General features: G+C 33.8%; 1 protein-coding gene and 1 long non-coding RNA gene across 3 annotated transcripts; one reads left to right on the top strand and one right to left on the bottom strand.

Moving 5' to 3' along the window:
• Positions 1-1,060: 1,060 nt before the first annotated feature.
• LOC135847003 (uncharacterized) lies at positions 1,061-2,582 on the bottom strand. 2 transcript variants are annotated; one of them, XR_010559080.1, is made up of 4 exons: positions 2,446-2,582; positions 2,057-2,275; positions 1,781-1,950; positions 1,061-1,707 (listed from the first exon to the last, which is right to left on the bottom strand). It is a non-coding gene; the product is annotated as an uncharacterized LOC135847003 (long non-coding RNA). The 2 variants fall into 2 exon arrangements; XR_010559072.1 differs by having other exon boundaries at positions 2,425-2,553.
• Positions 2,583-2,684: 102 nt separating this feature from the next.
• Positions 2,685-13,750, top strand: LOC135845367 (BTB/POZ domain-containing protein 7). Its single transcript, XM_065363904.1, has 12 exons — positions 2,685-2,836; positions 3,277-3,449; positions 3,535-4,320; positions 4,400-4,535; positions 4,608-4,771; positions 4,845-5,071; positions 5,151-5,455; positions 5,527-5,695; positions 5,778-5,956; positions 6,035-6,238; positions 6,318-6,561; positions 11,113-13,750. Exons 2-11 carry the CDS (start codon positions 3,289-3,291, stop codon positions 6,540-6,542), a joined length of 2,556 nt encoding a protein of 851 aa, XP_065219976.1. The 5' UTR covers positions 2,685-2,836; positions 3,277-3,288; the 3' UTR covers positions 6,543-6,561; positions 11,113-13,750.
• The last annotated feature ends 852 nt before the right edge of the window (positions 13,751-14,602 follow it).

Raw genomic sequence — 14,602 nt, 5'->3', positions numbered from 1 at the left:
ACCTAAACCTAAAGAAAAGATGAAAGTTGGTTCCTAACGTTAAGTTGTACCTTAGAACGAAAGATTTACTATCTATGAAAAGGTACACGTTTGGGCGAAGAACAGAAGTATTTCATGATTTAATTCACAATTTTCCTGATGAAACAGGTGAGGTATTTTGTTGAAATTTTATACCTGTATTAAAATATTATTTTTAGTCATAATATTGTTTTTATGATTGGTTTGTTCATTATAGATCGCGAAAGAATAAACGTACATCCTCATGTTATTCATGCCCGAATCATATGTGGGTCTCGGATTAGATCAGCAGTACAATATCACGTTTGATATCGTTTCTTAGAAACGTTGTGATAGGTAATCAGATTTTTTCACATTTCTGTTTTGTAATTAATTATAAAGGAACTTACTTTTGTTATCTACCTACTGAATGTTAAAACAGAACGTAAATTTATATTTTATTTTTCGCATTTCATAAGGGAAATAGAAATTAGTTATCATCTGTATTCGTAGAACAGTCTACATTTGTACAACCGCCACTTCCAAACTTTGGTACATTTACAGAATTTTGTCAACTGCTTCGCGATGTAATATTTAAACTGGCGATATCGCGTTTTAAATCTGTATCCATTATCCGACGACGAACCGTGATTTGCTAGAAGTAAATCGACATATGTGAATCGGACAATAAAGATAGATTATTAACGTTTATTTCTCCAAAATCAATTACGCTATTTTCAATGAGAAACCTATCGTCAGATTCATCAGCGTGATTGGCTGTCCTCGTAGATGTATCGGTTCAGCATCGAAATTATGATTATACTGACGAAATCGTAGTGGAACATAGAAACATCGGTATTGGTCAACTCGGAAGACGCATTAGGTTCCTCTCCGGACGTAGGTAGGTAGTTTGCATTTTATTTTTCGTCGTTAGGTTCCATTTCGAAAATACGAACACGATGACCGTCTTCGGCTACCATAACGGATCCTTGAAGAAGTCCACTGACGACGAATTTCAACAATTTCATGTTTTCGATAATTTTTAAACAGTATTTTTCAATAATTGAGAACACAATTTGAATTCGATTTAATTTATAATGAGTCGGAATATTTTCGTTGGGGAGTGTGAACAATCTTCTTTCTCTAGTAGAACTGATGTAATTTCGTGAGTGTAGAATTGTAAATCTATGAGGTCGAACGTTTCGTATTCGGTTTCTTCAAAGTAAACGGTGGCATTCCTGGTAGTATACTGGCCATCCGGTGTTTTAGATATTTCGCTGATTTGCAATAAACCGTCGTTATTCGTAGGTTTTATGACAACAATGAAAATTTTATGTTGTTTGGGAGCCTCGATACAAGACATTTTACGAAAGATACTGTTCTCGTAAAAAAATAACTCGCTTCGGTGACTGACAGGATCTTTCCTGATGTATTCGCTAATATTATTAAAAAATTATATTGACGCTGTCGGTAAGATATTTGTGTGTTCAAACTAAAGATTTATTATCGAAGGTTCTTTGAATTATCATTTCATAATCGTAATCTTGCAAACACTTGATGCAGCAAAAACGTTTTATCATCATCAATCTAGACGGACAGATGATTTGAGATGTATGTAGTTCTTGCGAATTTCCGATAACATGTCTGTCGTGGCCGTGTCATTTTTAGAGCCAATGAACTGAAATTCCGGATAGTAAGCTCAGTCAATGTCTGAAAAAAAAATGAAATTCGTGAGCTACGAAAATATCATCGCATATGATTTAAATTTAAACAATAATGTTACCATCATTGAAAGATAACAGCAGCGTATCATCGTTAGGCAGATGATACAGATTATAAGCATTGTGTTTGGCATTTCAAAACAACTGGTTCTGCTTTCTTGCAAAAAGTCACTTCATTCAATAGTTTCAGAATACTAGTAGTAAGTGCAGTCGTAGACATCCAAAAGGCCAGCTATCAAAGAAGTATAATCGTTCAAAAATTATGGATTTTAGGTAACATTAAATTTTTAAAATACGACGAATCTATGTAGATACGTGTAGCCGCAAAATGAGCTTACATAATTCACTTTTGTTTTCTTGATCCGGTGCAAAGTACTTTCGAATGAACTTTAATAATTCATCCACGTAAAATGGGTATACAACATGATTGTATTTGGCAGAAAACGTTTTCAAGATTTGTCAAGCTTGACATGAATTTTGATTCCATTATTGTCCATAGCACAGCAATCCCGACAAGCGACGAATTCAACGCAGCATTTCACGTTTTCGGCGGCCTTCTGTAAGAAAGTAACAGTAGACTAATTAACGTAAGATGGTTATTCTAGGAGGATTTTTAGCTAAATAAGGTAAATAAAAAATCAAATTCGATTAAAATTCTAGAAAAATTAAAGAGTGGTTAATTAATAACTAGAGAATTAATGCTTACACTACAGCAATATCATATTACCAGTCTTTTTTCACTGTGTGCACCCGACACAATTATAGTTTTCAACTAAAAAGGATGAAAGTTAAAATAAAAATAAACTCTCTCGACTGATAACGTGATTAGTGATACAAAATTGACAACAAAAAACTAAAAAAAAAAACAATAATCTGTAATTACGCACCCAGGTTTTCACACGCTACTGCTCTATGCTCTATAGTGTGAATTTTCGTGTGGCTGTGGATGAGGATGAGGATAACTTCAGCCAGGTGTAAAAACTGTAGTTCTACGCGATGAAGATTGAAGAATGCTTCTAGCAGGCTGTTTGGCATAGTTTTATTTAGATACTGATGTATTGTTCGGGTTCGAATTACTTCTACGCTACATTTGTGATATCAAAAATGAAAACTGACAGGTTTGATTAATTTGTAATATAACTACATTCGTGTTAACTATATGCTGACTTATTTTTATCATTACGTAGTACATACATCCGTAACACCCAAAACACTGATAATAATTACTTCTCTTCAACATTCAAGTTCACTTACATTCATTTTCCACCTTTTGTAATTATTGTATTAATACGAGTTAGCATCGTAATCTATGTCAACTTATAACCTTATTCTTTGAGAAAAGGTGTTTCATTTATTGTCATTTGTCAACAAAACACTCTTGTAGCCTACGTTGATTTCTATCACTCTCTTCTTGGACTACTTTTGTGTCACTCGAAAATAATTCATGTTTTGATCTCTCGTTAGCTTTGAAATTGCTTAAATCTAGTTGTATTTTGATCTCCTTTCCACCTCGAGCAGAATTGTATTAAAAACACTCGTATATATTTGCGTGTTACAGTTTTCCAATGAAATGAATTTATGCAGATTATTTTGGCAATGTGGGATTGACGCTTGCTTTTACAATGATAACAATGATGTGAGAATCATGGGCGCTAGCTTATCCAATGAGATTTCAATAAATCCAGATAATATAACGTTTTCAGATCAATTTTCTATGCAAGGCGCCGTAAGGTATGTGTTTTCATAACATCCATTCCATATTATTATCAAACAATCGACTTGTTACTAATTTCTGTACGTTAATTACAATTAACAGAGAACGAAGAAAACTGAAGATGGCCGGATTCGCCACTCTTCGACGAAAGTTCATTCGAAAAAGACGATGTTCGAAATCCTGCGATCACGGTCGCGTCATTCGAGAATTCGTCTCCAGTTGGAGCCCAAACGAGACTCGTTCTTTGCTCGAAGAATACGAAGCTTTGGCTACTCTGAAGGATCTCACAATCCAGGCCGAATTAGCTAGACCGCCCGCAGCTACGTACAAACAAGATTTATCAACTTTATACGATTTCAAATACTGTACAGATGTTGATTTAATCTTCCGTGGAGCGTGTTTTCCGGTGCATCGATCTATATTATCGTCTCGTTGCGCGTATTTTCGCGAAGTACTTTCCAACTATCCGTCGTACGATGCGCAAATTCGTATCGATCTGGATACGCCCGGTATCGATGTGGATATGTTTTCGGCCTTACTCAGATACCTATACACTGGAGATATTGGACCAAGAGATGGAGATATCGATTTAGCATTATTGAGACAATTGGGCGACGAACTAGGTACACCGAATCAGCTGGAACACGATCTACGGTACTTGTTGGATACTGGCGATTACGCAGATACCGTACTGGTGTTTAGTTCGGAGAACGTCGTGGATTTTCGCAGATTATCGAATAATTCGGAATTCGGATTCAGACCCAAGTTAGAGCTTAATTGTCATAAAGCCATATTGAGTGCCAGGTCGCCGTTTTTCCGGAATCTCATTCAAAGAAGAAGTCGATCCGGTGAAGAACACACTGAACGAGTGCTTCATATTCAATCTCGGTATGCGAATACATTCGAAAATAAATCGATCAAATATCGAAACGATAAACTAAACATGATCTCTGCTTTTTGTTTACAGAATTATGCTCGATGATAGTGTTATTCCGAAACGATATGCCAAAGTTTTATTGCACGCAATTTACCTCGATACTGTTGATCTATCACTTATTCTACGAGGATCTGGATGTACTTCATCTGCTGGCAGCTTGGGAGAGGTACGAATACATACGTTTTGAAATACTCCTCATTATATCCAGTATATTTAACTCGATTATATGACCTTATAGGTTGAAGCATTAACGAACACAGGACGTTCTCGCCCTACGCCGCTGGAAGAAGTAATGGAACTATATCAAATTGGTAGATTTTTAGAACTCGAAATCGTAACTCAAGGCTGTGAAGATTTAATTTTGGAATGGTTAACATTAGAAACTTTGCCAATCGTATTAAGGTAAACGGGAAACTCTTCGCTTTGAAACTAATTCAAAAGGTTTCGTATTGCAATACGTGTATTTTTTGTGTAGGTGGGGTAATCAGCCGCATGGATCGGCTTGGGTGTACAGACAAGCGAAACAGTTTCTTTGTGAAGAATTTTCACAGCTTATAAATAGTCCAGTTTTACCACAAATCGATAAATCGCATTTAATAGAATGCTTGCAAAGCGATTTTCTACAAGCTAGCGAACTCGAAGTACTGCAGTCAGTCTTGAACTGGGCTGAAAGTAAATTGATCAAACGTATGGAAGATAGAGGTAATCATTGTTTTCATCACTTTATATTATTATGATGTTAGAAACGAATATTATACTCATATTATTAATTATTCCGCAGAGCCAAATGTTGTTAATCAAACTCCTTCGTCGGTGAATCGTAAAAATGTCCGGAAAAGGGATGTCAGCGACGTAGACATGCGTGAAATACTCTCCGAACTTTTACCTTATGTTAGAATGGACCACGTAATTCCCCCTAACAACGAATTGCTTAATCAAGCCATACGTAGAGGTTTGGTTAGCACCCCTCCTAGCCATATGATCAGCTCTGACCAAAAATATAGCAAAGTTCACGCATGGATTAGATCTCAGACTGGCCTATTCGTTAGGCCTAGACTTTTTATGCCGTATTACGAAGAAATTAAAGTAAGCTCGTTAATCTACTAGATAAAGTACGAAAATTTGAAGTATACTCATGAAAATTGTGTATGTTGCAGTCGATCGTTGAAGAACAAATGGCACACAGTGCTGATTTACTCAAAGTGAGACGAGTTCATTATATCCCAGATATAGCTAATACTTTATACGTCGATAGGAAAATGCAAAAAGCGTATTCGTCTCATGGAAGCATTAACGATATGCTACTGTACTCATCTTCTGTCCCAGGTACATCGATTTGCTATTTCAAAAACTTGGAAAATCGTGAAACGAATATTAACGGGGTTTAATTATTTTTGTATATTTTCAGTTCCTGATGTGACCACCATGAACGCGATGATAAAACGAGAACAAAAATTAAAATCAGCTCCAAGTTGCCACCGTGCTCTATGCCTGAGTCGTTCGTCTAGACACGAAATAAATCGACAAATAAGATTACGCGTCGTCAGAGAATTCAACTTACCAGATTCTGTGGCGGATTTATTAGAAGTTCGTATTCCTCGCCTGCACGAGTACCCACACAGAGTTATCGTGAGACAATCTACAATTGATTTTTCATTTTTATAGAACGCGTGTACGAAATGTTACTGCGGTAATACCATCAGCGACGAAGAGGCATCAGTTAACGATGTCTCATTGGCTCAGACTCCGCTCGATTCGTATTCTACTTCGAGTAACCAACACACGATGACTTTCCCCAGTGCAACGTTTCAACGAAGATCTAAAAGACTTCCTGCGGTTGTTCCCGAAGGTAGCGGTTATATGAACGATGTAAGCACATTTTTTAATATGTTTGTTGTAGATGAAAGGAAAAAGCTCGGATTGGTATTTATGGTGATTGCTCTTTCAGGTTGGAAGTAGTTCTTGCAGCGAAGGGCAGTTATCGGATATGATGCCGGATGTTGCAATGGCCAGCGCTAATTTATCATTAGCGCAGTTATCGTTATCTTCGAATGGTAGTATGTCTCGTGTACGAGCTAGACCTGCCGAATTAGAGCTGGATCTTGGCGATGGTGCCGTAGCTTCGTTCAGAAGAAGTCGTACAACTTTGATACCTCCGCATCCATTTATATAGCATCGTGTAATGTTGACGGGTATGCTAGTCCTTTGTGATTTTTGTATTTTTAACTCGAATTTACTCGCGAAATGCACCGAGAATATTGGATACGAGCATGTCCAAGTTCGATGTTAGGTGCAGGCAGGGATGCAAACCGAAATTGGCCCAAAAATTTTCGGGGGAATTTTTTTGTCCAATAACCTTCAATTGAAATGAAAAAAATTGAATCTGGAACTCAAATTTGAATTTGTATTTCTTTAACCTGTAACCTTGAAAAAAATTCGATTAATTAAGGTTATTATTTTTTCATTTTTTTAAAAAATTTTCGAGTGTTTTGAGTTTCAAATGAAATATGTAACTCAAGATCATTACAGTTTTTCAACTTCAATTTACCATAATAAGCGGGTTTTCGTCTTTTTGAGCTTCAACGTATCCAAAACGACACCAGGTACTTTACCTACATTAAAATAATCTTGAAAATGATTCGATTCTGAGGGGAAGAATTGAAGAATCTTTAAGAGTGGCAACTGATGAAAATTCATTTTTGAAAAAATAGACATACTTTTTTGAAATTTTGCAGGAATAAGGAGTGGTTTTAAAACGACTCATCCAAGGGTTGGTCATTGTTACAGGGTGTCTAACGTTCATGAAAGTCATGAAAAAAGTCATGAATTTTGCTGGAAACATAGGTACTTGAAAATTTTTTAAAAAGCTCAAAATGAAAATAATCAAGAAATGAAAAATTTGTTCAAAAATCATAAAAAGGAAAAAACTGAAATACCTAATTTTTGATCCTGTAAAAAATGGCAACCTTGTTCAATTTCATCGAAGTTCAAAGTTATTTAATATTTAATTTTGATTTGGGGGGGGGGGAGGTAGGGTATTTTCAAATTTTGTTTGAAAAACGCTTGACAATTTTTTTTTAAAAAAACCCATACAATGAAAAATAAAATCTAAAAGCAAAAGATTTGTTCAGAAAATCATGAAAATGAAAAAACTGAAAATACCTAATTTTTGATCCTGTAAAAAAATGGCAACCCTGTTCGATTTCCTCAAAGGTCACTCAATTTTTTTTGAAGGGAGAGGGCTAGTTTCAAGTGGTAAAAATGTGGAAATAGCTTATGAAAAAGTCATAAATTTTGTTTGAAAAACGCTTGACAATTTTTTTAAAAGCCCACTCAATGAAAAAAATCTAAAAACAATAGATTTGTTCAGAAAATCATAAAAATGAAAAAACTGAAATACCTCATTTTTGATCCTGTAAAAAATGGCAACCCTGTTCGATTTCCTCAAAAGTCATTCAATTTTTTTTTGGGGGGGGTGGGGGCTATTTTCAAGTGGTAAAAATGTGAAAAATTGGTTATGGAAAAGTCATAAATTTTGTTTGAAAAACGCTTAACAATTTTTTTAAAAGCCCATACAACAAAAAATTTGTTCAAAAAATCATAAAAATGAAAAAACACAAATACCTAATTTTTGATCCTGTAAAAAATGGCAACCTGGTTCAATTTCGTCAAAGTTTAAAGTTATTTAATTGTGATGGGGGATGGGGTATTTTTATGTGGTAAACATGTGAAAAGTAGGTTATGAAAAAGCCATGACATTTTGCTCGAAACACACTTGACAATTTTTTTTAAAAAGCCCATAAAATGAAAAAAAATTATCTAAAAACAAAAGATTTGTTCAAAAAAACTTAAATACCTAATTTTTGATCCTGTAAAAAATGGCAACTCTGTTCAATTTCATCAAAGCTTAAAGTTTGTTATTTAATTTTGATTCTTTTTTTTTTGGGGGGGGGGGGGCGGCGCGTATTTATATGCGGTAAATATATGCGAAAGATAGGTTATGAAAAAGTCATGAATTTTACTTGAAATACACTTGACAATTTTTTTTAAAAGCCCATAAAATGAAAAAAAAATCTAAAAACAAAAGATTTGTTCAAAAAATCATGAAAATGAAAAAACTGAAATACCTAATTTTTAATCGTGTAAAAAATGGCAACCCTGTTCGATTTCCATTTAGTATTTATTGAAGGGGGGGGGGGGCTCAAAAAGTAAAAATGTGAAAAAGAGGTCATGAAAAAGTCATGTTTTTTGTCTGGGAGTTTTATTAGACATCCTTTTGTTTTTGTTTTGACAGTTTTAAATAATAAAAAAAAAAGAAAAAAAATAAGCAATAGGGTGTTCCGAAAATCGTCTGCCAAAATTCAACTGTTCGAGGAGACGAACAAACAACGTCATTTTGACTGGTCGCCTGCTTCGTAAATTATTTAAGGAGCCACGTGCTTCTCAAAACTCGAAATTTTGAAAAAAATCATCAAAAATCAGGAAATATTTGAATCATTTAAATGATGCCCATAACCCATAGTACTCTAGTGGACGAACAAAAAATGTTATTATGACAAATTGCCTATTTTCAAAATTGAAGGGTCAAACTTGATTCAAAATTTCCAAATTTGGTATGCTTCAAATTTTGATATGTATTTTCAAATTGAAGGGTGACTTTCCAAAACGCACTAAGTCAACACCACCTATAGTAAAAGGCCTGGGCGCACAAAAAGGGCAACGTCGCAAGGAGGCTGAGACTTACATGGTGTCTTATGGGAAAAGCACCGTTTTCTTGTTTTTCGCGAATTTTTCAAAATTTTGAATGGGCACATGGGTGTTTAAGGCATGAAAAATGATCTATTTTTTACGCTCTACAACGTCATCTTTCATTTGAAGCTCTAGCACTCATCAATCAAAAGATATGAAAGCTCAAAGCTCAAAAATCACAAATACCGAACTTTTGAATGAATGTTTCTCAAAATTTTGATCGAGCACATGGGTGTTTGAAACATGAAAAATAATCTACGTTTCACGCTCTACAATTTGGTTTTTTCCCGAAAGCTCTAGCATCAATAGATCAAAAGTTAGAAAAAAGCTCAACTTTGAACTTACACAACTTTTGATCTATTGATGCTAGAGCTTTCGGGAAAAAACCAAATTGTAGAGCGTGAAACGTAGATTATTTTTCATGTTTCAAACACCCATGTGCTCGATCAAAATTTTGAGAAACATTCATTCAAAAGTTCGGTATTTGTGATTTTTGAGCTTTGAGCTTTCATATCTTTCGATTGATGAGTGCTAGAGCTTCAAATGAAAGATGACGTTGTAGAGCGTAAAAAATAGATCATTTTTCATGCCTTAAACACCCATGTGCCCATTCAAAATTTTGAAAAATCCGCGAAAAACAAGAAAACGGTGCTTTTCCCATAGTACACCATGTAAGTCTCAGCCTCCTTGCGACGTTGCCACCTTCGAGAACTTTTTCTGCGCCCAGGCCTTTTACTATAGGTGGTGTTGACTAAGTCCATTTTTGACAAAAATGAGTTAGGTGCGCCATCTGGTAGTAAAACATGTGACCTATCACTCCAAGTGATAAAAATTGCGAAAAGCTGCCGTTTCATGCCTACTTTGAAAGCCTAAAAGTGCCGGTAAAAAAAATGATTTTCCAAAACGCACTAAATCCACAAAACAGATCTGTTTTGTGGATTTAGTGCGTTTTGGAAAATCATGGATTTAGTGCATTTTGGAAAATCATGGATTTAGTGCATTTTGGAAAACCAATCAAGTTCAAAAAGTTACAAAATGTCTTTAACAAATTTCATAAATTTCATTTAATGAAATTTGTTAAAGACATTTTGTAACTTTTAGAACTTGATTGGTTTTCCAAAACGCACTAAATCCAGTGTTCAACATTTCACAGCTCCGTACGTCAAAAATATGGTTAGGTAACTCCGGATTTTAAAAGAGACCGATGCCTAAACACCTCGAATAGGGAACTTTATCATCATTGGTGATGGAGAATTCACAGTACTTCGCATCCGCATTTTTTTACGATTTCTGAAAAAACCGGTTTTTGGACTTAGTGCGTTTTGGAAAGTCACCCTTCAATTGTGTTTGCGCCTGAAATTTTACTGGTAGGCGATTTGTCATATAATAACATTATTTTTGTTCGTCTATTTGAGCACTATGGGTTATTGAAGTCATTATTCAATGATGTAAACATTTTCTTACTATTTGTAAATTGAAGAAATTACACCATTTTTGGACAAAAATTTATTAATTTTGAAAAAATTGCCAAAATGCCAAAAATGAGGAAATGTTTGGATCACCTTATTCGAGTGATCAATTTTCTACTTTCAAAATTGAAGGGGCATCGCAATTTGAGAATTTTGAATCAAGTTTACCCCTACAATTTCGGAGGTAGGCGATTTGTCATAATATCATTTTTTATTCGTCTCCTCGAGTACTATCTAAAGTTGAATTTTGGTAGACGATTCCCTGAACACCCTGTATAACGTATTTCAAGAATTTTAATTCAAAAAATTACTCTAACCTTGACCTGTAACCGGAAAAAATTCCCATCCTTTTTCTCAGTAACCTTTTGGAACCCTTAACCAATTTTTTTTTCGGTTCGCATCCCTGGTTCTGTGTTATGACTATGCACGCGAATTAATTACGATTATGATAAGATATCATTCACGATTCGACAAATTACTTTGATTTTTCTACACACTTCAATCTTGTTTATCATTTTTTTACAGTTGATAAGAAGAAACAACCGAAGAAAAATACTCAAAATATTATGAAAATGTGTTCATACGTCACAAAAATATGTTCTATTGTAATTTAATTTCAATTTACGCGATTTTCTTCTATCCTTTTTCGTTTCGTTTAATCGATTTATCGATATGACGTTATAATCGAGTATTTATTTAAGCGTTAAGAGGGGATATTCTCAATACGCTAAATTTTTTCATTGCATACCCAAAATGCCTCATTTTTATTTACATTATGGTCTTATGGGACGAATTTCAGCGAAATTTTCTAGACCTCTGGATGCATCAAATGGGCTGGAATTTGAAATATGTACATGTTTTTAAAAAACAACTATTTCAAATTTCATCCCATTCTACGGATCCGACGCTTTGGAAAATTTCATTGAAGTTTAGCAGGTAACCCGATAGACCACCATGTATCGAGAACATCCCCTCAATCATCGTTTAATTTTTATTTTAAACAGTATGTATGATTGATAATTTTCGCTGTCCTCGACGTTCTGATGCTTTAAACTTTCTTCAGTGTTCTTAATGGTACTTATATCTACCTATTTATCATCGAATCACCCAGATTGTATTTTGTTTTTCATCGACTCAAATCTCATGCCTGCCAAGCACAAGAGATGAATTTTCTCATCCAGTATTTTATTTTAATTTTGTAACCAAAGATCTCATTTGAAAAAAAAAAAAATGAAAAAAATACTCTTCAAGAGTGAAACATAGAATGTTTCGTCCATTTTGCCTCTCAACATTATTGTTGAAAAACTACTATATATATGTAGAACATATTATAGATGATTTTCATGTTGAATTAGCGTCTCTATATTCGGACGGTAGTATATTGTATCGATATTATTTATGTGTATTGTTTATTTATATAAGGTTTTTTTTTTGTACATACATTCAGTGATAACATTCCAGATATTTGTAGCGTTATATCGCGAAAGGATAAAAAGATGTGAAAAATTTTCGATTTTAAACCATTACGAAATATTGTACGTACGTATACCTACTCGAAATTCGAATGTATTTCCGTCTTCATCAGTTAACGTAAAATCCATCCATTTGTATATTTTTTATCAAAACGGTTACCAGAGCAAGTTTTTAAACTATTGAGGACAGTATTTGTATGTAGAATTATGATACGGAACAATGTTCCTTCTTATATAGACGGTCTTAATAACTGAACCCTTTTCCGCGCGCTTTAATGTATATAAACTTTCATCATCGAATCGACCATCTCGGAGAAGAGTTTTTAAATTAGTCATTTTTATCGTACCTACGCGTAGTTATAATTTATGTAACTCGAAGTACAGTATTCTTGTTTCCTATATAAAAAAATCAGCTTCCTATTATCGTGTTGTTACAACGCATTATTATCGTTTTTCAGCGTTTTTTTTGTGTCTTTTCGAAACTGCTTTGATTGGTGTTCGAAATTCTATTACATAAGGTTTTTCTTGTCTATTTCTTTTTTTCTTTTTCTTTTTCTTTTTCTTTCTCTCTCTCTGTCTCTCTTTATATCACCAGGGTGAGCTTATGTTAAATTGAAATGATGTAAAATTTATCCGTAAAAGTATACAAATTACAGTACAAAATATTGTGTTATTTTTTTTTTCTTTTCCTGGAAATTTTAATTTATTATAATCGTTTTCTATAATAGGTTTCACGATTCGTTCTATAAATTTCCGAAGTTTTTGTACAAGTTGTAAATACTATACTATGGTGTATAGAGGCTGTATAAAAAGAAATCAAACAAAATGTATTACGGTCAAAGACTCATACAGGTTTAACTTTATCTCTGGTTAGTATAAGTTTGGTAATTTAATTACAACGTATTATTTATCCATATTTCAAAATAGATGTTCTGTGATTATTTACCGTATTTTAGTAGCGTACATAAATTTTGAATCTATGTTTATCGAGTGTTCTAATGAAAAGGATATAAAACTGGATAGCGTTAGGAGTTACCCTTTTGATTATTCGAACATATCATTATATACATTTAAAAGTTTAATATGCTGAGCTTCATTATGCGCGTAATTTTACTCATGATGTTGTGAACTTATATAGGCAAGTTGCAGTTGCTTGATCGTATTTTTACTGGAACACTCGGTATAATTGTAATTGTTAGCAACTGAATGGAATTGATGTAAATTAACCCTTCGGAGGTGCTCTAGGTTTCCATGTTGGGGAAATAAATTACTTCGAAGAGTGTACTCTGCTCAATTGACCAAATCACTAAAAAGTTGAGCTTCGGAAGAAAATTCTTTTTGTCAAATTCTGCAAAACTTTCATTTTCCAAAAAAATTCTTTGGAAGCTCAACTTTTTTGTGATTTGGCCAATCAGGCAGGATATCCAATGACACTGTTAAAAGCAATTTTTTTCCTCAGCTTGGAAGCTTACAGAGCCTCCAAAGGGTTAAGAGCAAGCATCGTCTAAAACAACCAAAAATATAATAAATAATGTACCTGAGAATGAAATTAGTTTGTAAACCGTGGATTTCAAAAGTGCAAAAATTTCAAATAAGAAAATTGGCATGTCTGTCTGTGTACCTAGACCTACGCTATATATAATTTGTAATTAGAAAAATAAAAAAATAACGACAGGATTGATAAGAAAAAATTTCATATCTATTTATTGGAACTTCTCAGCACATGATCATTAAATTCAATATAATTTATCAAGGAGTTCAGGCAATATAGCTCAATAATATGAAATCACAAATATCATTAAAGAATAAATGCATAAAAAAATGCCTCATAAAAGTAAAACAAATAGAATACTATACTATTTATGAAACAGTAGGATTCATAAATAGGATCCAGAGGAGAGAAAGTAACCTCAAAAATATGAGATTATTTTACATGTTATCGCAAAAATTAACTCAATATCGATTAACCCAACAAACTAAATTTCGAATTAATTTTACAATTTTATATTTTAACAAAGGAGGAAATTATTACTTGGTTAGGTAACTGCAGCTCGATTCAAGTTTCATGATATATTCATGATGATATTATTTAGATCAAGTAACAGGAATTATTTAAAAATCAAATACATAATAGTCCAGTCATTTTAGCAAAATTTTTAGCCGAGCCTCGAAAAAATTGGGGGAAAGCTGAATTTCACATTATTTGTTCAGATTGGTCTCTAAAACAACCCATCAAAAGTTGCACCTCCCAACTTGCCGGCTACCCCCGTAAGAGGTCATTAACCTTTGCCGATACAGGTTTTTCGGCTGTATCGCCAAAATGAATGGTCCGAAAGGAAAAATGTTCGAACAAAAATTTTTCTACGCTAAATTTCCTATCAGCATGACCAGTCCAGCTTTTCCCAAAATGGCGATTTCACGCTTACAGAGGAGGGGGTAAAGTTGTCAATTTTATGAAAATTGTTTTAAAAAATTAAAATCGGCAATTTAAAACGTGAACTCGATTCACGGTAGACTCGAAAATATTTTGACCAAAGTTGCAC

This window comes from Planococcus citri, chromosome 1 (genome assembly GCF_950023065.1).
Source record: "Planococcus citri chromosome 1, ihPlaCitr1.1, whole genome shotgun sequence".
NCBI classification, from domain to species: domain Eukaryota; kingdom Metazoa; phylum Arthropoda; class Insecta; order Hemiptera; family Pseudococcidae; genus Planococcus; species Planococcus citri.
The sequence above is the reverse complement of the archived record's forward strand: the minus strand, read 5'-3'. Positions and strand labels throughout refer to the sequence as shown.